General features: G+C 44.6%; 1 protein-coding gene across 1 annotated transcript in view; it reads right to left on the bottom strand.

Moving 5' to 3' along the window:
- The window catches only part of LOC119661701 (TNF receptor-associated factor 4), a 129,915-nt gene extending 109,926 nt beyond the window's left edge, over nt 1–19,989 (bottom strand). Inside the window, exon 1 of the mRNA XM_038071149.1 lies at nt 19,954–19,989. Coding sequence (XP_037927077.1) covers nt 19,954–19,974 — 21 coding nt within the window. The 5' untranslated portion in view covers nt 19,975–19,989. The remainder of the gene's footprint in view (nt 1–19,953) is intronic.
- Nucleotides 19,990–21,203: the final 1,214 nt, after the last annotated feature.

The raw sequence follows: 21,203 nt of genomic DNA, 5'->3' as shown, positions 1-21,203 counted from the left end.
ATGGGAAAAACACCAGATCTAATAGATTGTGGTATAACTGAAAATATGGTCACTAGATATATCCATCTTTCATCCGACCACTCTCCAAACATAGTTTGCTTCAATTTCGCCCCAGGTCCTATTCCGCCCATAATCAACCTAGCTAACCGTTCAACAAATTTGTCGCTGTGCAGAAGCAGATTTGAATCCATATGCTCCTCCTCGGACACCACCTTCTTTTGGCAAGTCACAGACTTCGAATTCACCCGTGACTTTGAGAAATCAAGTCGTGACCGAGGCACGGATTAGGGGGCCTCACCAGATTCGTGTTCTTTCACGGAGAAATTTGTGGAATGCAGGCCCTTTACTTCAGTGGAAAACCTGCATGTGCACCTTCGGCGCGGTCAACAAGAAAGGATAGTACAGCAGCTACCTTAATGAGAGGAACTGGAAACTTGACTACGGCCTGCCTGTCGGTGATATTGTCGCCTAACTCCTCCAAAAAACTGGAGAGGAAGGCTCAGCATAAGGAAACTTCCGCGCCAAGGAAAAGGGAGTACCAGCTTACATGTCAGAACCTTTTCTTCCGCCTCTACCAGGAAAAGCGGAAAAAATGGAAGCTGGTGGAAGCAACTGGTCTAATTCCGGTATGGGGAAACAGATCAATGCAGCCCGGACACGGTGAACCTGGGAGGGCTCCTACCCGAAGACAACGGAAGACATTGCGAAGGAAGGCGAAGTTTCTTTGAAATGAAGATATCTGCGTTACTGTGTGGTGTGGTAATATCCAGAGTAATCGGACGCAAAAAATCGGAAGTTTCGGCGGACAAACTGTAACCTTGGTGAGATCCACACTCACCGCAGCAGATTTTTCAATTAGCGGCGGCTTCGATACTAGACTACAGTTATATCTACAAACATAAGAGCTAGTGAAATTAACCTGCAGAATATGAAAGCCTCTTTCTTCCTTCCTTCTGACAGCAAGGCTAGCAAAGATGCAGTGCTATCCTAATTTATTTCTGGTACAAGAACCATAGGTTCATTTTAACGAAATTTGTGGCATTGGATCAGTCAAGGGCACTAGGATTTTCTTTGATGAGAAATCCCCGAGACCGAGGGCCTGCGTTCTGATATCAAAATTGTTAGGGGCAACCATGGTTAGACAATTCTGTTCCCAGGATTTTGTTGCGATCAACTTACAATACCGTGTTAATGGTAAGAGGAGATACGTCATAGTTGGCTCTGTTTACTTACCCTATGATTTTTTGTGTCCTCGCCGATGCAAGAACTAGGGGATCTGGTAGCGTATATATAATCAAATGGCCTTGAACTCTTAGTAGGTTATGATGTGAATGCTGGGCATATATAAACTTCTTGACGACAAAATGGAGCTCCCTAAGCGACTAAGGGCTCCCTTGGCCATAGAAGATCAATTGGAAACTCTGAATCGCAAGCGTCCTTTGATCACTTCAAAAGTTGTTCAGGAATGTGGAAACCGATTGAACTTTGTTTCCAGATTCAATACGGTGGAACTACCTTGGATACCCGATCATTGTGGTATAGAGGGAGATGAAATCTCGGATCATCATCATCATCAACGGCGTAACAACCGGTATCTGGTCTAGACCTGGTTTAATAAGGAACTCCAAACATTCCGGTTTTGCGCCCAGGTGCACCAATTCAATATCCTTAAAAGCTGCCTGGCATCCTGGCCTACGCCATCGCTCCATCTCAGGCAGGATCTGCCTCATCTCCTTTTTCTACTATTGATATTGCCCTTATACACTTTCTGGACTGGACCTTCTTCATCCATACGGATTAAGTGACCCGCCCACCGTAAGCTATTGAACTGGATTTTATCCACAACTAGACGGTCATAGTATCGCTCATAGATTTCGTCGTTATGTAGGTTACGGAATCGTCCATCCCCATGTAGAGGGCCAAAAATCCTTCGGAGGATTCTTCTCTCGAACGCGGCCAAGAGTTCACAATTTTTCGTGCTATAAACCCAAGTCTCGATCTGAATGAAGGTAGACTGTAGTTGGGTGGACTTGAAGAAGATGATGCCTCTCGTATTTACGTCTGCATCGCGAATCACTTTCTCCTAGGCCATGTTGAAAAGGACGGACGATTCCCTTGTCCCTAGACCGTTGTTGATATTGAGTGGTTTTGAGAGTGATCCTGCTGCTTTTATTTGGTCTCACATCGGTCAGGGTAAGCGTACTCAGTCTTATTAATTTCATCGGGATACCGAATTCTCAGCGCGTTTAATTTTACAGCAAAGAGCAAGCGAGTCCCTTGCACTTAACTTGTCAGTTTGCATTTGTCGAGAAGATGGTTGTGTGCTGAGGAGCTCTTTGCTAAGACGGCAGAATTTATGTGTACTATTCAGGATGGCATGGATGCCACCCGACCAGTGCAGAATGTGTGGTTGGACCATCTCATTTCTGACCGAACTGGTATGGCACCGTTGCAATACATGAACAGGCACAATGCTCTATGTAAGGTCATCCATTAAAACTTTGCATACAAGCATTGGCTGATCACGGGAACATATCCGGTTTACCGATATGAGCCGCAAGCAGTGCTTGATAGTTCTGCTTACAGCATGTATTTGGAACGGCAAGTTCTAACTGATCACCCCATTTCAAACAATAAGCCTGACGTGCTGTTAGTTGACAAGACGGGTCGCTCTGCGTCCGTAATGAGACAATGCTCCTCTGCTTACTTTTCTATCTGTACGTTTTCATATTTATTAGTTTTCCGAAAGCTCTCCTGGCTACCATCTTTTTCGAAAATTGGCTTCGTGGGAGATCATAGGATCCTCGAGTTTCTCCTAAATGGATCCAGAGTAGTTCCTGCAGCATCTTCTGACCAAGTGTAAACACTTCACTCTGTGCTTACCACATCCGGCCTGTGCAGAACCTTTTCGTGTCTTTGCAACAGGTGTTCCTGAGAATGATGTACTCCTTTGAAACGCCTCTTTCCCTATTTGTAGAAAAAGGTTCTGCGGTGACCAAATAATCGACCTCCACCGAGGCACTGTAGTTGAGGGATAGTGCATGTTTATACGCATCTACTGAGCGCTCCCTTATCCGGAGAAAAAGACGCTTCTGGTGAAGGATTTGGCAATTTCTCGTAGAATATGTAGATATTCTATACCCTCTGTTCATCTCCATAGTATGCAGTTTAGATCGGCTTCACATTTCTTCCCGATATATCGATCTGCTACGCATTTTCTGAGTTGCTGAGAACTGCCGTATGCACTGGTACATGTTTTCATTATATGAGCAGAGCTGAGTCCCCTCTAGTATCTCGAGATCCCTGAGAAGACACACAGTTCAAAATTCCCCCTTCCTTCTGGCAACAGTTTGCAAAGCCTCGGGAAGCAGAAGGGCAACTCCTTCTGCTCCGTGTTTTAAATGGGCGTTCTTTGGACCGTCTTGCTTATTCTTTCTCCGACCCTTTTACTTTTTTTCGTCTTGGGCCAATCTTGAGCCTCTTGTTGTACCCCTTATATTCTGATGGCTATCTTTGTGTTCTTTAAAAAAGTGGTAGACTTCCATAACCGTATCACCTAGTGCGATGGCCGCAGCTACCAATTGACCGGTGTATATTAGTTTGCCTGGCAGATTATGAGCCACAATTGTGTATTGCTTTCTTGTTTTCACCCTCCCCAATGAAGGATGCATCTTTAATGCAAGAAGTGGCTTTAAACAATTGGAAAAGTGAACCGCATATTTTCTTCAGATATCAGAGAAGCCTCTGGTCTATTTTATGGGGACGCAATAGTCCATGGTAGATGGCACATATCTGGGTCATCTTTCCTTATATCTAAATCTTTAATGCGAAACATGCGTGTCTGAAATTTTGCGAACACATGTTTGTATCAACATATGTACATATGTAATCCGTCGTCAGTCTCCACAATTTGGGTAAATCGTCCCTCGTACATATAATATAAACAAATGTACTCCGCCTGTACGTGACCAAGCAGCAACTCATCCCTTGTAATGCTCGCATTGCTTCCATATGGAAATGTTTTCGGTTCTCACGCCCACTTCGAATTTGAGCCATTGAAGAAACCTTTTAATTGTATCTTACAAGACCTTCTAATGTCAACAACCCAACCATATTTGGAACACTTTGGAGGTTTTTCTTTTTATTGATTTTACTTGTAAAATAGAGCTGAGAGCGTCTTTTAATTTGACGGTAAAAATCCAATTGCACACGTGGGCATACTCCGTGATTTTCAAGCAAAAGATCTTAGCTCAGCGGTAATCACTTGTAAATTAATTCCATTTGGATGACACGGATGGATACAGGTCACGCCACATATTTACGTAGTTTCACATGAGGGTATTTGTCAGGAGTAGATATAATCTGATAAGGCTGGACTCCCCGGCACTCCTTTGAATTGCAGATAAAAGATACTTTGATCTGATACTTATTCAAAGGTCAGACCGAGTAGTCCCAAACGCAGCAATGCACCACCGTAATGCCTTTCACTTTTAGATACGAGTCGACAAGAAAGGTCGTTCAAGATTATCTTATCTGTTGAATTAAGTAATTTCTTTTGCTTAGATTTCTATGCAAAAATTTTGGGTTGGCTTCAAGAAGAATTTGAAATGTCTTGGTTGCGTGTTTCTTGACTGCATAGATTGCTGAGCATTCCTTGGAATCTGAACAAAGCTGCTGGTAATTAACAGAGTATTATGTAAAACAAGTCAGAGACCGGAAACTCCCTGTAGGGAGGAGTATATATGTAATGAAAGTCAGGCTATTTACTTCACTTTAATGCTGATATTTTATATACGTAAATATAGTGTCTTAAGGTGCAGTAAACTTACGCAAAATAGACCAATTTCCGTTCTTATCACTTCATTAATAATAGTAGGATGTCTACCAAACTTTCCAGTATGATGCTTTGTATTCCGACCTATATTACTTTACTACTTCGTACTTCCACCATTGGTTATCTTTGCAAATGATCAATTTAGGCGGGACGCTATAGTATGCAGTACGACCCGAGAAAATCGAGAAATACCCTTCGCTGAAGGAGACAAATATTGAGCCTAGGTGGGGAAGCAGAACCTCCTCAAAGAAGCCAAAAACGAAAAATGAAAAAAAAACGCCTTGAGGGATCGTTGCTAAACGGCTCAGGACCTGCTCTTCTGGAGTGTAGGCAAGTTCAAAATATTCCTCACCATTGTCTGCGAAAGGTATGTACATCGAAACTTTGGAATGTGGGTTACGGATAAGAGCAGCGATGTGGACGTGTATTACTTGAAGCTCTTTCTGGTCTAAATCTTGTTCGTGCAAATACTGAATACGTCAAGAATTTCCGAAGAAGGGGGAATGGGTTGGTTGCTAGTGGCACTTTGGCAAAAGCCCTTGAATGGCAGGTCAGTTTAGACTACACACAGTAACCATCAGATGATCAATTTTCAAATCAAGCAATGTTCCAAAATCACGAACTCCGTCGAGCGGAGAAGCGACTTCACAGACGGAAAAAGGAAGCCTGGGAGAACCAACAAGTCTGTGAACTAGAAAAGTACAGGGAGCAACCGCACCAGGCACAGTAGGCGGAAGTTTTACCAACAAGTCAGCAGGATGAAGTCTTATACACCTCGATGCTCATCCTGCGGAGACAAAGAGGGAAATCTGATTTCCGACAGAATGGGCATATTAGAGCGATGGGTTGAGTACTTTGATGAGCTACTGAACAACCAGAACATTGGCGCGTTGGAGGTCCCGCCAACTGAAGACAACGGACAAATACTGCCACCACCAAGTTTAAGAGAAACAGTCCTTGCAATTCATCGGCTAAAAAATCATAAGTCGCCAGGAGCCGATGGAATTACAGCCGAATTGGTTAAATATGGAGGCGACCGGTTACACCAAGTGGTTCATCAACTTGTGCTCAAGGTATGGGACAGCGAATCAATGCCTGACGATTGGCAACGAGGCATTATCTGTCTCATATATAAAAAGGGAGATATCACACAGTGCAGCAATTATAGAGGTATCACGTTGCTGAGTACCATCTATAAGATATTCTCCACTATCTTGCTAGGCCCCATAGCCCCATACGCCCAGAACATCGTTGGCCCATACCAAAGAGGCTTCACTCCAGGCAAATCCGCAACAGATCGGATTTTCTCTCTGCGGTAAGCGATGGAAAAACTGTTGGAATATGGACAACAGTTCCACCATCTGTTCATCGACTTTAAAGTCGCCTATGATAGCATGGCCAGGGTAAAACTGTACACGGCCATGAGAGAATTCGGTATCCCGACGAAATTAATAAGACTGACTAGGCTGACCCTGACCAATGTGCGAGGCCAGATAAAGGCTATCATGCGTCCTCCTTAACTTGGCCCTCGAGAAAGTGATCCGTGATGCCGAGGTAAATGCAAGAGGTACGATCCCCTTCAAGTCCACCCAACTACTGGCCTACGCTGACGATATCGACATCATGGGAAGAACCACCCGAGACGTACAAACTGCCTTCATCCAGATCGAGCAGGCGGCGATTGAAGCGAGATCTTGGGCTGCACATCAATGAAGGCAAGACAAAATATATGGTGGCAACGTCAGCACCAAAGACGAACCAACCAACAACATCAAACCGCACTGGTCAAACACGAAGAAGAATAAGGATAGGAGAATACAACTTTGAGACCGGTGACAATTTCTCCTATCTAGAGTCGAAAATCACAACCGATAACAGCTATGATGATGAAATCCGCGCACGGTTGTTGTCAGCCAACAGAGCCTATTTCAGCTTACAAAGACTGTTCCGCTCGAAACATCTCACCATAGGGTCAAAGCTCTTACTGTACAAGACTATGATCTTGCCAGTCCTCATGTATTCCTCGGAAACTTGGGTTCTTAGTAAGAAAAATTGCGAACTCTTGGCCGCGTTCGAGAGAAGAATCCTCCGAAGAATTTTTGGCCCCCTACATGAGGATGGACGATTCCGTAGCCTACACAATGACGAAATCTATGAGCGATACCATGACCGTCCGGTTGTGGATAAAATCCGGCTCAATACCTTACGGTGGGCGGATCACTTAATCCGTATGAATGAGGATGATCCCACCCGGAAAGTCTATAAGGGCAATATCTATGGTAGAAAAAGAAGACGAGGCAGACCCTACCTAAGATGGAGCGATGGCGTAGGTCAGGACGCGAGACAGCTTTTAGGGATATCGAATTGGTGGACCTCGGCGCAAAACCGGGATGTCTGGAGTTCCTTATTAAGGCAGGCCTAGACCGGATACCGGTTGTTGCGCCGTTGATGATGATGAATGTTCCAAAAAGAAAAATGGGCGGTCAGCAGGTTTGACGAGAAAATTTTCAAAGAAATTCTGTCGAAAAATGCTAGGTTGAAGCCAATGATATGGCTTTCAAAATCAGTGAAAAGTTACGACAAGCATGCGACGCGTCCATGCCAAGTTGCACTAATTACTATAATTTTGGTGGAACTCTGAACTCGAAGAATACGCAAAACCTAAATACAAAGTAAAGCGAAAACTTCAAGCGACTGTAGCCCGCCTGCTATCGAGTGCTTGCCCTAACCTGCTCCACGATATAGTGACGCAAAGCTAACCCGCTGTCTTGGTAAACGCTGCCGAAATTCAAATGGTAACTGAGGAGGAAGTCCTAGAATTTGCAGCTTCTAGGAAAAGAACCAGAAATAAGGCGTCTGGATTGGGCCACAAAGCTCTTGAAGTGACTGCTGCTTATAGCGCCAAACATTTTTGCCAAGGCATTCCCCATATGTCTTGAAACAGTTATATTTCCCTCACGTCCCTAGTTTCCTGCGAATTTTTTTCAAATTTTTCGATTGGGTAGTTTCTGAGAATGGGTTTTGTTTTGCACAAAACCTTAAAGACAGACAGACGGGCAGACTGACGGGCAGCAAGTGCGAAGTTGCTCCCTTCGTGCGGATAAGAGAATGCAGGGCGATGTGTATGAATCTGCACTTATGAGAAAAACACCAAGCTTGGACAAAAATGGCGAAGATAAGGAAACCCAGTATAAGAAACCAATATGAAGGAACAAAGCAGACAGACTCCCGGTCTCCAATATCTACAAGCAGTCTGGAAAAACAGGGGTATAAAAAGAATACATCACTTCCGAGAAAACCCGTTGTAAAGACACGGAAAGATGCTTGACCTGTAAACTCGAAAAACTCGAGAAGCAGGGAGAGTAGCGCAAGGGGCCGAAGTTTATTAGACGATCTTGCCTCAGTGGTGTTAAGGCCTGGTTAAAGAGCGCTTTACTGGCGTTTGCGGAGGATAGAACGGAAGCGGTCTTCATCACAAGGCGCCGAAAGGGAAATTACCCTCGAATTAGAGTCGGCAATCACACCATCACTTCCAAGTCGACCATCAAATACTTGGGAGTGATGATAGATACGAAGCTAAGGCAAGGATAATGCCGAACGTGGAAGGACCACGATATACTTGTAGGCTACTTATCGCCAGAGTAGTGAGCTCGATCTTGCTTTATGCCACCCCTATTCAAGGGAAAGCATGCAGATATGCATATAGGAGGACAGCAGTAAGGGTGTGTTCTACGTTCGTAACCGCCTCAGATGAGGTCGCATTCGTTATATCCAGAGTGATGGCAATTGACATCTTTCAGATGAGATAACGAGTATATACAATCTAAAGTCAGTCTCTCCTTTGTCGCAAAGGAAGAACTCCGAAAGGGGGAGATCTGTAAATAGATGGCAGGAGCATGAGGACCACTCAGGAAAGGGCCGGTGGACACACAGGCTGATCCTGTCCGAGATTAAGGGACGAGAGGAAACACCTAGAGGAAACTTTAGGTTAAGCACTGACACCGGCAAATGTGATGAGGGGAATGCTAGCATCACAAGAGGATTGGGATGTGGTCAACTTAATGATCGCATCAATCCAGGGTAAACCGGGAAAAGCAGAAGAGATGAGGCGCGGTCATGAACGAGGCGCATAAAAGATAGGCGAAATAATTGTAACGAGCGATCCACAAACTGCTGAGTAAGGAGTAGCTTCGGAGGAAAGTAATAAATAACGGCACGAGCTGCAGTTTATAACTGATCCTGCCCCGCGACGTAGTACCGAAATGGCAGTCCCGCGAGGTAAGCGAAGGAAAAGGAGGGGGTTTTAGTGAGTAAAAGGCTGCATCTCGAGAGTTTCTGGCTAGGTATTTAAGCTTTTATGGCAGCTCCTGGGAAGTTGGTGAAGGGGGCGCAACTGGTATGTGGAAACAGATCTATGCAGCCCGGACACCGTGAACTTGCGTGGACTCCCAGCCGACGACAACGGAATGCACTGTGAAAGAATGCGAAGTTTCTTGGAAATGAGGACATGGGCGTTGCTGCATCACCAAGTGTGGCAGTTCTGGCGGCAATGCTGGCAAAGTTGCAGGACTGTCCTTATGTATTTCTAATTCAAGAGCCATGGGTTCGTTTTAATAAAATCGGTGGTATTGGATCAGGCAAGGGAACTAGGATCTTCAAATTTCCGTGAACGTAGTGCGCGCCTAAGTTCGTGGGGCCAAGAAGAAATGAAGTAATTGACCTAACAATCTGCACTAATGGTTGTTAGAGTTCGAGGTTGGTTGTTACCAATGAAAAAGCGAGAGCTACTATATTATCATTTGAATACTTCAAAGTACCTGGTATGGATGGCATCTACGGAGCGATGCTAAAGGATGTCTTGTTCTGGCTTATGTGCCTTCCTCTTGGTTGAAGGTGAAGGTAGTCTTCATACTCAAACTTGGGAAAGATGACTATTCAAATCTAAAGGACTTCAAGCAAATCAGCCTAACATCATTTTCGTTAAAATGTCTGGAAAAATTGGTTAAGCATCACATTTGCGAGAAGGCGGTAAGGTTGCACCCACTAAATGAAAACCAACATGCTTTCCAATGTGGAAAGTACTATGAGTAGACGATGCAACTCTGAAAGGCGAGTACGCGATAGGGGTCTTCGTGAACATTGAAGGCCTTTGACTGTACGCCTTTCCAAAAGGTCTGTGATGCCGGCAGAGAGCATGGTATTGATGAAACTTTAATTAAGTGGATCTACGCTATGCGCTACCCAACGACGGAAGCGACGAAAGGCTGCCCTCAAGGAGGTATGCTATGGCCAATTTTTTTGGAGTATGTTGGTCTACGCACTACTATTCGAATTACAAAATCTGCCAATACACGTTCAAGTTTATGCCGATGACGTGTCTGTGCTAGCTGTTGGCCGAGATCTCGGAACGGTGTGTAGAAATACACAAGGTGCCGTTGATTTGATTGACAGTTGGTGTCTCAGGCATAGACCAAATAAAACAAAATAATATGGATATATGCTGTTATCATTAGGACCATGTTCGCTTATGCATCCGTAATGTGGTGGGTTAAGGTGAAACAAAAGAGTTCCCGCCGTAAACTAGCCACACTGCAAAGAACCGATGCTATGAGCACAACATCCAGTGCAACTTTGAATGCACTACTCAATTTGCAGCCCTTGGATTTGTTTATTCAGAGCACTGCAATGAGAGCCGCTTATATCGCCGATCTAGGGAAAATAATGGACGTGGGATGCACAGAGCTTTGGAAGAGTTACTGAGAGAACTGAATCGAGGTTTCGCAACCACTTCTGATTATTGAATTCCAGAAGAATACGTGTCAGGATATACTGACGTCTCCTACACCGATGGTTCAAAATCAGCATAAGACCACATCTCGAATAAAACCGTAAGTAGGCTTTTGCCTTGGAACAATATGTAAGGGTCTTTATGGCTGAAGAATATGCGTTTTAAGGGCGATAACTTGGATGATTGACGAGCGATTGAAGGGCAGGCGCATTGCAATCTGTAGCGATAGTCAAGCTGCATTAAAGACGTTGAGCAGTCCTTTGATCACTTCAAAAACCGTTCAGGAACGTAGAAATCGATTGAACTCTGTTTATAGATACAAACTACTCTGGGTACCCGGTCATTGTCGTGTTGAGGAACTGAAATCCCAGATGAGCAAAGGAGGGTTTATTTCTCCCATGCCCGAACCGGAACCAGCAATTGAGGTGTCAGAAGCATAGGCTAATGCTGTTATCAAAAACTGGAAAGAATTTTCTTGTTGAGGATGCTGAGAGTCCTGAGTCCACAACCACTTGATGAAGGTCAGGACCACTTGGATCCCCTACAAAAAATTCACTTCGGCCTGATCTAGGTTTCAATTTGGGACGGATTTCACTTCAATATAATTCGCATTCATGTCGTGTTTACGATTATATAGGGCAGAGGTGAGGCAACATCTGATGAGTTGCCTCTGCCCTGGACGAAACCGTCAGTCAAGATGACAGGTGGCTTTTTGTGTCAGAATCAAACAAACATACGGCAAAGTTTATCCTGTCGAAAAGCACTTGCAGAAGTGTTGTGGGCATTCTGGGGGATATGATCGGTATAGGAATTCTCCAAGATGATATGTTTTCATCCTGTGATGAGGAAGCGGAATCCATGGAACATTTTCTAAGAGAGTTCTCCGCCTGTGGACGCATCAGATGTCAGATATTTGGTGCTGATGTGTTACAACTGCCGCGGTTAGCATCACATCGACTAATGGAAATTCTACGATACATAAACGAATCCGAGATATTCCATTAGACAGGGGAATCGCGTATCTCTCCCACTTCAAACACCTACACGGATTGAATCTATGCTGGCGTGGCAAAAGAGATTGGACAATTTAACCAAAGGACGGTATTTTAAAGAGAATTAAACGACGAGATGGAGAGCCTAGCTACGACCTAACTCAACTCCTAAACGGATAGGGAGGATATCGCGCATACTTACCAACTCCACATATTGCCCGATAGCCGAGATGATTCCGGAGGAAGAGAACCATGTTGGTTTTTAATGTTCAAGATTTGCTGGTCCCAGGGAGGAAGCGGAAACTGTTGACAAGACACGGTTGTCCCTCTGGAACATCGTGGTGTACCTGCTTACTTCAGAAATAACTTGAAGGGCGGTGAGAGAACTCATGAGGGCGATCGGGAATCTGTAGAGGAAGGAGGAGCTTCGAAGTTCTAAAGGACGTGGTTTTAATGAGTAAAAGTCTTATATAAGCAGATGGCAGCAACCAACGGTAGGTTTCAAACCTTGTCACCTTCCAACGAGACAATATATGCAACGATAGCTATGCGAGTGCATGTAGGGGGTAAAATCCAAAGGGTAACATTTGGGTATGTTTAACTCAAAAAGTGTTCGTTTACTTTAAGATACTTTTCAGAAATAGTTCTCCCTTTTTTGGAGGAGTATGGACTGTTAGAGCTCTAACTGTATCCTGTTGAATGATTTATCAAAATACCTCGTATGGATACCATTCGCTAGTCAAAATTCAGCCTTTCAATCAATTTAGGAAACTCTTCGTCAACACTGTTTCCATGAAAAATATACCAAGCACGCATATGACCACCAATTACAAGAAAATATGGCAGCGTCATTTATTATATATGCGGGCAGGATAAATTCAAGAAGCAGATGTTCCAATATTTTCTTAAGCACTCATAGCTGCACTGAACTCTGAATTCTTCTCTCAAAACATTCACGCTCGAAAGATACAGATGATCAGAAAATTGAAAAGATTTTGAGGCCTCTGATTTCACCCATGGAAGCAGATGTTTTGGGTCCACAAAAAAAAAGATGAGTTGTACCCATCCAGCCAGACAGTAAGTGAAGAATTCATTTCTTCATCTACGTCGATTTGGAAAGGCAGCTGAAATGTGTGAACCATAGACGTCTAGGGTCATGGTAAGGATCCTTAAGAATAATATAGCGCATGTGTGACATACGCTCTTCGTTAGCCTGGAAAAATGCATTGAGACCTTCTATTGTATCGATTTTATGCCGATGGCTATCTATTTAGAATTTTCAAAGAAGATACGTGCATCGAATTTCCGTTACTTTGATGAATATTTAGGAGGCTGATGTGAAGTCTGGGTCCTGGCCTTAATGTAGGTTGCTTCAGGCTTCATTGCCTCTGAATTCGTCCTTATTGCCTTTGTATGGGGCAGACCTAGGAGATGATTTAAATATCGAATAGAAAGTAAACGTAACTGAATTTCCAGACGTTTTTCTCTAACGGCCAAACATTTTTGAACCGTGAATCACCATTTTCGCAAGCTAGCATCGCTTGAAAGGGGTATTCATAGCTAAATCTCATATCTAAGTTGGTACCACCAGAAGAGCGTAATCGGTCGACCAGCATTCCACCCGGTTTAGCATTCATAATGCCGAGCACAAAAGTAGTTACGAATGTGGAATAATATTTGATCACAGCAAATACACCTATGACCATACCATATTCATGTATGAATGTACATTTGAGATTTACACCTGATTCCCGGAGGCAAACAAACAATAGGAAACCAAATTTGTGTATTGCTCGGAGAAGTGTTTTTTGTTCTTACGATTTTCTAGTGATAAAGGCCATCGCTACCGAGGCCAAGTCTCCAAAAAGATGCGATGTAAAGAAAGCGGAAAGAGAACAGGTGTTATCAGAACAAAGGAACAAATACCTGTTGATATGAGAAGAATTCCAGTATTTACCTGTATCCGTGGATATACCTTGGACAGGTGAGCATTCATTCCACTCGTTCGCCTTAGCATTTCCCATTGATTTCAGCTGCGAAAAGTAAATTCTTTTGTCATGTCGTGAGCTCCGAAATAATGACTACTTTGCACGTAGAATTTAAGATATTGGGAGACCAGATTAGATTTTTATTGGTCTGGGAAAAAAAAAACTGGCTTGAATGGAAGTCAATTTTTCATGCCGGAAGCCGAAGATATTCAAACAGCCTCAGGCAGGATATAAATGATTAGAAAAAAATGTTATTTTCCATAAACAAATATTTTCTTGTTATTAAGATTGAATGGAATTGAATTCGAATAAAGTTTAAATTTTCGAAATCAATTCCGTATTTCTAATGAATGACCCCAGCTCTAGCGGCTTTAGGATGATTTACTCTAATAAATTACAAACAATTTATTAGAAATTTCATTAAAAATTCAAATTAATTTAGAAGGAAATTTTTGAAATTTTCGCCCTCAGGAGGAGAGTTCCTTTAAGGCATGCTAAACGGTGAAAGTTGGACATTAAATAAATTGAAGAATGCTTTCATAAAAAAGGAGCCAAAGATATTTTGCGTTATCAAGTTAAAATGATTGGAAAAACACCTGAATGTCCGTTGAATGTTGTGAATTTACAATGAACATTGAAATATTCCATCAGTCGGTGACCTATCTGTTCATAAACAGTTTTATAAAAAAAAAAGTTTCATTAGATAAGATACATTGATAGATAAGAGGTTGGCTCACCTGGAAGTTTACCACCCATAGGCAGTGGTACTGACCTCTGTCGCTTCCATGATGCAGGAAATATCCCCCTCGGATATGCACGCTTTGAACAACTCAGCGAATATGTCCGGTCTGGATTTCACGGCAAGCTTAAAGGTCCTTTTCGCACGCCATCCAGACCCGGAACTTTGTTATCACCTATTCTAGGTCATATCTCCAGCAGTTCGTCACTGGTGACTAGCGGTATTGGCATCACATTCAAAGGTTGCTGGAAGCTGTCAGTGCCCTCCTCTTGCTGGGGTAATAACCCCTGGATAACTTTTAACAAAAGAGAAGGGCATGTGATCTGCGAAGATGAATGGCCTCTGAATCGATCCATTACGACTCTATAGGCGCTGCCCCACGGGTTTACCTCCGCTGTCGAACAGCATTTCCTCTTGCTCCGTTGGATGGCGAGCTTGAGGGTTTTGCGGGCTTCCTTTCTGCCTGCCGCCCTCTGAGCCGCTCTTCTGGCTCGGTAACAGGCCGATCGAAGGCTGGCCAGTTCAGCATTCCACCAGAAGTTTGGTCTTCTACTGGGGAATGAGCACCTTCTAGGCATGGACGCATCACATGCTTTCGCGATGTACTGGTCCACATGGACTTGCACTTGCTTTATTAGGTTGGTCCAGCCACACACAAAAGCCAGCCTGATACCTTTTTCTGTTTCGGGCATGATGGTCTTCTGTCCGGCGACCCCACCCATAGCTCAAAGATGCCTGGTGATCGCTGTGGGAGTAGTCCTTGCTAACGTACCAGGACATACCACGTGCAAATGTAGGGCTGTGAAAGGTTAGGTCTACGATTGAGACAGTCAAAACCGCCAGCTGTCTGACTTCCAGTACATTGTGTGACTTGCCGACTGCATGCCTATATCGGCGCTCCACCAGTCGAATCTGTAACCCATACACCACCGTGACGATTTCTATAGGGTTCGCTAATGATGGCATTTCCCACCTAGGATTAATAGGTGTTATGCTCGAGTAAATCCTGAGCGACCCTGCAATGATTTTTTCATTAAAGTCAGCGCCTTCCTAAATTCCGGGCATTTCGTTGTTCCGGCAATATGCCGTTAATCCCGTCCTTCCCTTCCTTCGCGGAATAAGCATTTGGGGCCCCTATTGCACTCTTCGGATATATTGCCTTTCTCCCCACACCTTCTGCATCGATCAAACGAATCAATGCCACTGGTGCATCCCTTTTCGAAGTGACCAAACGCAAGACATCTGAAGCAGTTCTTTAGAGAAATCTGCTCACTCAGACGGCTAACAACCTATCCGATTCGAACTTTCCTGACCGCCAATAACGTCTGCTCTGCGCCCACTGGTAATCACAATGTGGCCGTTTGAGTGTTGCCATATGCTTTCCGTAAACTCACAATGGACTTCTTGGCAAGTTCCTCCAACTTGAAGTTTTCCTTGATCAGAGGATAAATTTCTCCTTTGGATGTCACTTCATCGAGATACTTGCACTGAATATAGACCTCATGTTTTTGGGTCCGTACTGTGACATTCTCCCCAAGTGAGTTCTTAATCTGAGTTCGGAAGTCATCAGTTTTTCCCAATCTGGTTTTTTTCAGCCCAAACATGAGGTCACCCTTTTGGGTCCTTCGAATCTTGCTGACATTTCCTCCTAGATCTTTTAGGCCGGGGTCAGCTTTGACCTTTTTCAGTATCTCCGCGCAAGACGAACTTCCATTGCTGGAGATTACAATCGCTTCTGGGCGAATTCGCACTTTTGCCTTTTTCTTCGCCTTTTTCTTAACAACCTTGGTCCATCCACCTTTTTCATTCCCCTTGGATTTTGTCAAGTTGATTGCCGGAGCTCGCACTTGGGGGACCTGCTTTCTCTCTTCGGTGTCTTTAGTTCCGTTTTTCGGAACTATTTTTTCCTCTTAGGTGCCTGCTGACTTCCCAGAGGATTCACATCTCCTACCCGGACTCTCTTGTTTGGTGGCAGGCCGTTTGCAACACGATTAGGTTTCACTTGGGTCGCTTGTGACACTGTTGGGGCAACAGATTTCGACTTGCCCTAGGAATTTTGTTCCTTCTGCTGCGATTTGTTGTAGAGCACTCTAATTGCTCTCAGCGTGGCCCCACCTGTTCCCAGAGTTTCGACAAACTTCCCGCTGTTCACTTTCGCGACGTTCCATACACAGAAAGATCGCTGGGGTGGCGCACACCGAAAAGTCTTCCAGAACTCGCCACCCGTCCACCAGCGACACCAGTGATTCCGACGCGAAGGTTACGTCTGGAATGCTTCCTTCGCAGCCCGGGCGCCGGAACGTTGGGGTGGATCCGATGTTTAGAACTACCTGTCCTGTTCTCGCCGCCTTTTCCAGAATTCGTTTCCCTCTGGAATCTGTATGAGGCATGCCCCATTCAAGTGCCCTAGCATTGAAGTCACCCCCGACCAGGATTCGCCCATCCGTGCTTAAGATAGCGTCCTCCAAAGCATCAAGCCTCCGACGAAAGTCCGACATCGTCTCATTCGGCGTAAGATAGACACTAAAAACGTTATCCCTGAACACCGAATCCAGACAAACCCGTCCCCTCGTCCTTGGGCAAGAACCCCCAGGAGGGTGCCGTCCCGAATCCAGATGGCAGCGGTACCTGATATGTCTGGGTGCCATGAAACTGGGCCCTTCCTTCGGTACTGCTCACTTCTTCTTTTTCTTCAGCCTTTGTCCCGCAGCGAACTGCGCTAGCAACTCGTGAGCGGTTGCACTCCGGCGCATATTGATTTGTAGGATGCGAATCATGTTGACCGTATCCTAGCTCTTTCCAGTTCTACTCTGAAAACTGGACATCGCCCCGATCCCGCAGTATGCGCAATGCTCTCATCAGTCGCGCCATAGCCCCTGCATAGGACACAGCTTTCCTTTTCATTGCAGCTATTCGCTTTATGGCCTGCCTGACCGCATTTACGGTATGTTGCCCTTCTGTCAGGTCCCCGACAGTTTGCAGATGTGTGCCCATAATCCAAACATCTGTAACATTTGGTTGGGGCAGCCCGAATTCGTATCCTACACACTACCCAACCAATTCTTATTTTCCCGCTGTTCCCGCGGAGGTGATACCAATCCGGATATTGGTTACCTCCGGGTATTCGCGTTTGATGTCTACCTCGTTCTTTTCCGTGAGACAGTCAAGGTCTCGGATTTCTAAAGCACACGTGGGTTCCAAGCTAGAAACCAAAGCTTTTTCTCCTAGAAGCCCCTTGACTGCTTCACAGAACGTGACTTTATTTATAGTCTTCGGGCCTAGTTCGACTAAGACTCCACCACCCTTCGTTTTACGTATGGAAGACACTTCCGCTCCGTTGTCTTCGGGTTTGATTTTGTAACGGATTTCGCTGAGGACTTCCGCAAAAGTCTTGCCTTCCGTCGGCTTAATAAGCAAAGCTGGCGGTCTAGTCCTCCTTCGTCTTCCCACCTTTTCTTTTGGCACTCCGTCCTTCGTGTCCGTCTTAGTTTTAGGCAGAGGTTTTTCTGATGGCGCGACGTGTTGTTGTCTTTTGATCCTCTTCGCCTTCTTCTTTTCAGCCCTGGAGAGTACCTGAGTGAAGTCTCCTTCAGATGTCCCTTCCTCCTTTCGTTTTTTACCAAGTTCGCTCTGCAATGGGCTATCAGCGATCCGTTTGGTACTTCTGGTGTTCTCCTCGGGAAGCGCGGTTGTTTCTGCTTCCTGCGGATTTTGTCTTACTTTCCATGTTCGCCTATAGTATGAAATCCTGTCCAGCAGCTCTTCCAGTTCCATTAGCCCATTTTTCACCCCCTTACCGACGTTTTTCTGGAGGAACGTCGAAGATCGCATGTGCTTCACAACTGCCGTGCATTTTTTAATAAGTCTTTCCTCTTCAGCTTGCGCCAGAATAATCGACAGTCCTCCCACTCGGCTTATATTCGAAACCATTTTATTAGTTTCGGCAGTTTCCACTGTGCCTCTTTCCCCAATTACAGCACTGTGCGGTATGGTCTGGGTTCCTATCTGTGTTGCAGGTGCCGCATCACTTTCCGAGTCTTTCTCTCCGTCTGCGCGTCCCGATGTCTCGTCGGGTATTTCAGCCCTTGTTGCGTCCTTCGCTGGGCACTGGGGCGAACGGCGCATTTTCGTGCTGCGAATAAACGCAGCCAGCTCACTCTCCATTTCCACAATCTCCTCGTTTCGTTCGTTTTTATTCTCCATTTGAGTTATTTACCAGCGCATAGTGTGCAAGGGAGTGGACCGCAATAGTCAGGAACGGGTATACCCTCGGGGACACAGCCCCTACCCCAGTTCCCTGAGGCTTGACCTACGCTTAACTGATCCCGGAATTCACGGACTCCGGGGACTCCCAGTGTGCCCCGGCGTGTATCGGTCATTAGCAGTTCGCTCTTCACCGAGAAACTTTCTCGAGGCTACTACCTAGGACGCAAGTATTATGCCAGCTAGGGGGTCAGAACTACTTGCTCGGACACCTCGGGGACGCCACTCCCCGTATCGCAAACGACCCATGAAGGATCGTTGACGATCCCTGAGGGCAAGGTGAATTCAGAATGGCGCTCAGGTCTGCGCCTCTGATGTCCCGCTACAAAAGGATAAATTCTGATCCAGCCCCGCGACGTAAAACCGTATCAGATTCCTGCGGGGAGAGTGGAAGGAGAACGAGGTGGTTTTAGTGGGTAAGAATCTAACATAACTGTCTGACAGGAACCAGCAGTAGATGGGCAGATAAACATCGTATAATGATGATGATTACGCTGGTCAAAAGACCATCCTCAGTGGCCGGAGACAACCGAAAGGGAAGAGCTAACCCAACAATTAAAAGAAGATGACAAAATTGACCGTCGACATGTGCTTGCACCCCCCTGTACTATCCAGGTTCGGGAATGTGGGAGGTCCTTCGAGCACTTCGGTCCATATGTCGATGGAGGGCTTCTATGGAGCTTCTATATTTGTGGGTGAACCTTCACGGTCAATTTCGCCATCTTTTTAGGTTTTTGGAATATCTCTCCCCTCTTGGCCGTTGTAAAATCCCCTGGGGTGGATTCCCAACTCATTGCGAATTTCCCATGTTATGTAAAACTTCCAATATAAAGTTCATCACGCTGAACCTGAAGCTAACCCTGAAAATTTCTAATTTCACATATCACTAGCTCATCATGTAATAGTTTAAATTCAAAATCATGAAACGTTCATTTAAAAGATACATTGCAAACTGGAAATAATGTTGCGTTATGCCATTGACGCTAAATAGAGAGAGGCATCAACGTTTCAATTGTGATACATTGTAATCCATAAAGCAGGCAGATGGCCGTATGAAACCACAATTGTTACGAGAAATTATCTGAAAAGTAAAAGATTACTTTGAAGTTTTGCAGCATGCAACGGCAGATGTCTGTAACCGAGTCAAGAGTATCTGGGAATTATGCACAAAGATGTAGCCTTAAATGCTATAATTATGTGTATGTTTGCGTGATCTTCAAGCTGGATCAAAACAAAATGAGGTTTCATTTAGTGTAGGTCTGTTGGGAAATCGGTTTTATGAATCTACACGCTTTTATATGAGTTACGAAAGGGTATCATGCATTTCGCGGTTTGTTAGAATGACCCACCTGCAATCTATAAAACAGCATCAAACTCCTGGACCAACCATTTCACTAAATTGCTCACTGAACTTTCTTAAAACAAATAAAACTAAGTCTTAGCCGGGACTAATTTGATATTATACACTCGACTCGAAGATACTAGCGGCAACCATCTTCGCACTTAATATGAAAGATACAAAACGCCTCGTAATGGGAGAGATATCTTTTTCATGCAGATCGGCGTAACACTGATTGAGTTATTGCCAAAGAAGTGAAAATTGCTTCCTTCCCGTCCACAGAAGCAAAAATCATAATTTATCCATGCTAACGTGAGGTACTCGCAATAATCAAGGCGGGACGAACAGAAGGAGCGCTATCAGTGGTTACCTGGATTGAAAGAATCAGCATAAGAAGGAAAAGTATCTTTCCTGCATCGAAATCTAGTTAAAGAATAATGCAAGCTACATAAACCACAATTCAGGAGCCGACAATGGAATATGATATATGATCTTCTGAAAAGATTACAGAACTTCAATTTAGCGCTAACCTCAAGAAAGTTAGCGGATGCAGTACAGCATCTTCATCTCTAGAGAAATTTTTAGATTGCATTTCAGCTGTTGCCGTACGTTGATGGCAACATACAAATCGGATAAGGCCAAGTAAGAAGAATGAGGAGAAATGCTGTTTGGTATTCTTTGAGTAGGACTATGCCAATGTAGTGCTGCTGCATACGAGCCGCGAGTAGAACCGGTCGACATTGCAAGGTCGTGGTAAAAGTTGCACACGAATCGAGGCAACAGTCGATTCAGAATTCTTTGAGAAAAAGATGTTAAAAAGTTGTATGGAAGTAACGAAACAAGTTTTTATGTTCCATTTATCACATGATTGTGTACAACTTTACGAGCACGACCGGGACAGAACCTGTATGAGTGCATGAAAGTTCAAAGAAACAAAACTGACCACTTGGTCCCTTGTGCATGAAGTGTCGTAAGAACTATCTTTTTTAGTCGTATCTGTTGACTGCAGATGCATGGGCAGGTGTGAATGCGAAAAGTCAGCCAAAAGGTGATGGAATCATCTGCTCGGGGCCACCATCGTCCGAACACACAATACATGGGACCTCCTAGAACAATCGTTGGCTCTTATCTCCAAAGATCCAGCGAATATACATACTGGCCATTCCCATCTCGCAATCAACCGTACAACAAGTAATTACCGGATATTCAGAAGATTATGGATTATCTGATAATGCTCTCATACAAATTAGATGAATTACA

This window comes from Hermetia illucens, chromosome 1 (assembly GCF_905115235.1).
Source record: "Hermetia illucens chromosome 1, iHerIll2.2.curated.20191125, whole genome shotgun sequence".
Classification (NCBI taxonomy): domain Eukaryota; kingdom Metazoa; phylum Arthropoda; class Insecta; order Diptera; family Stratiomyidae; genus Hermetia; species Hermetia illucens.
This window is presented reverse-complemented; position numbering and strand designations above follow the sequence as displayed.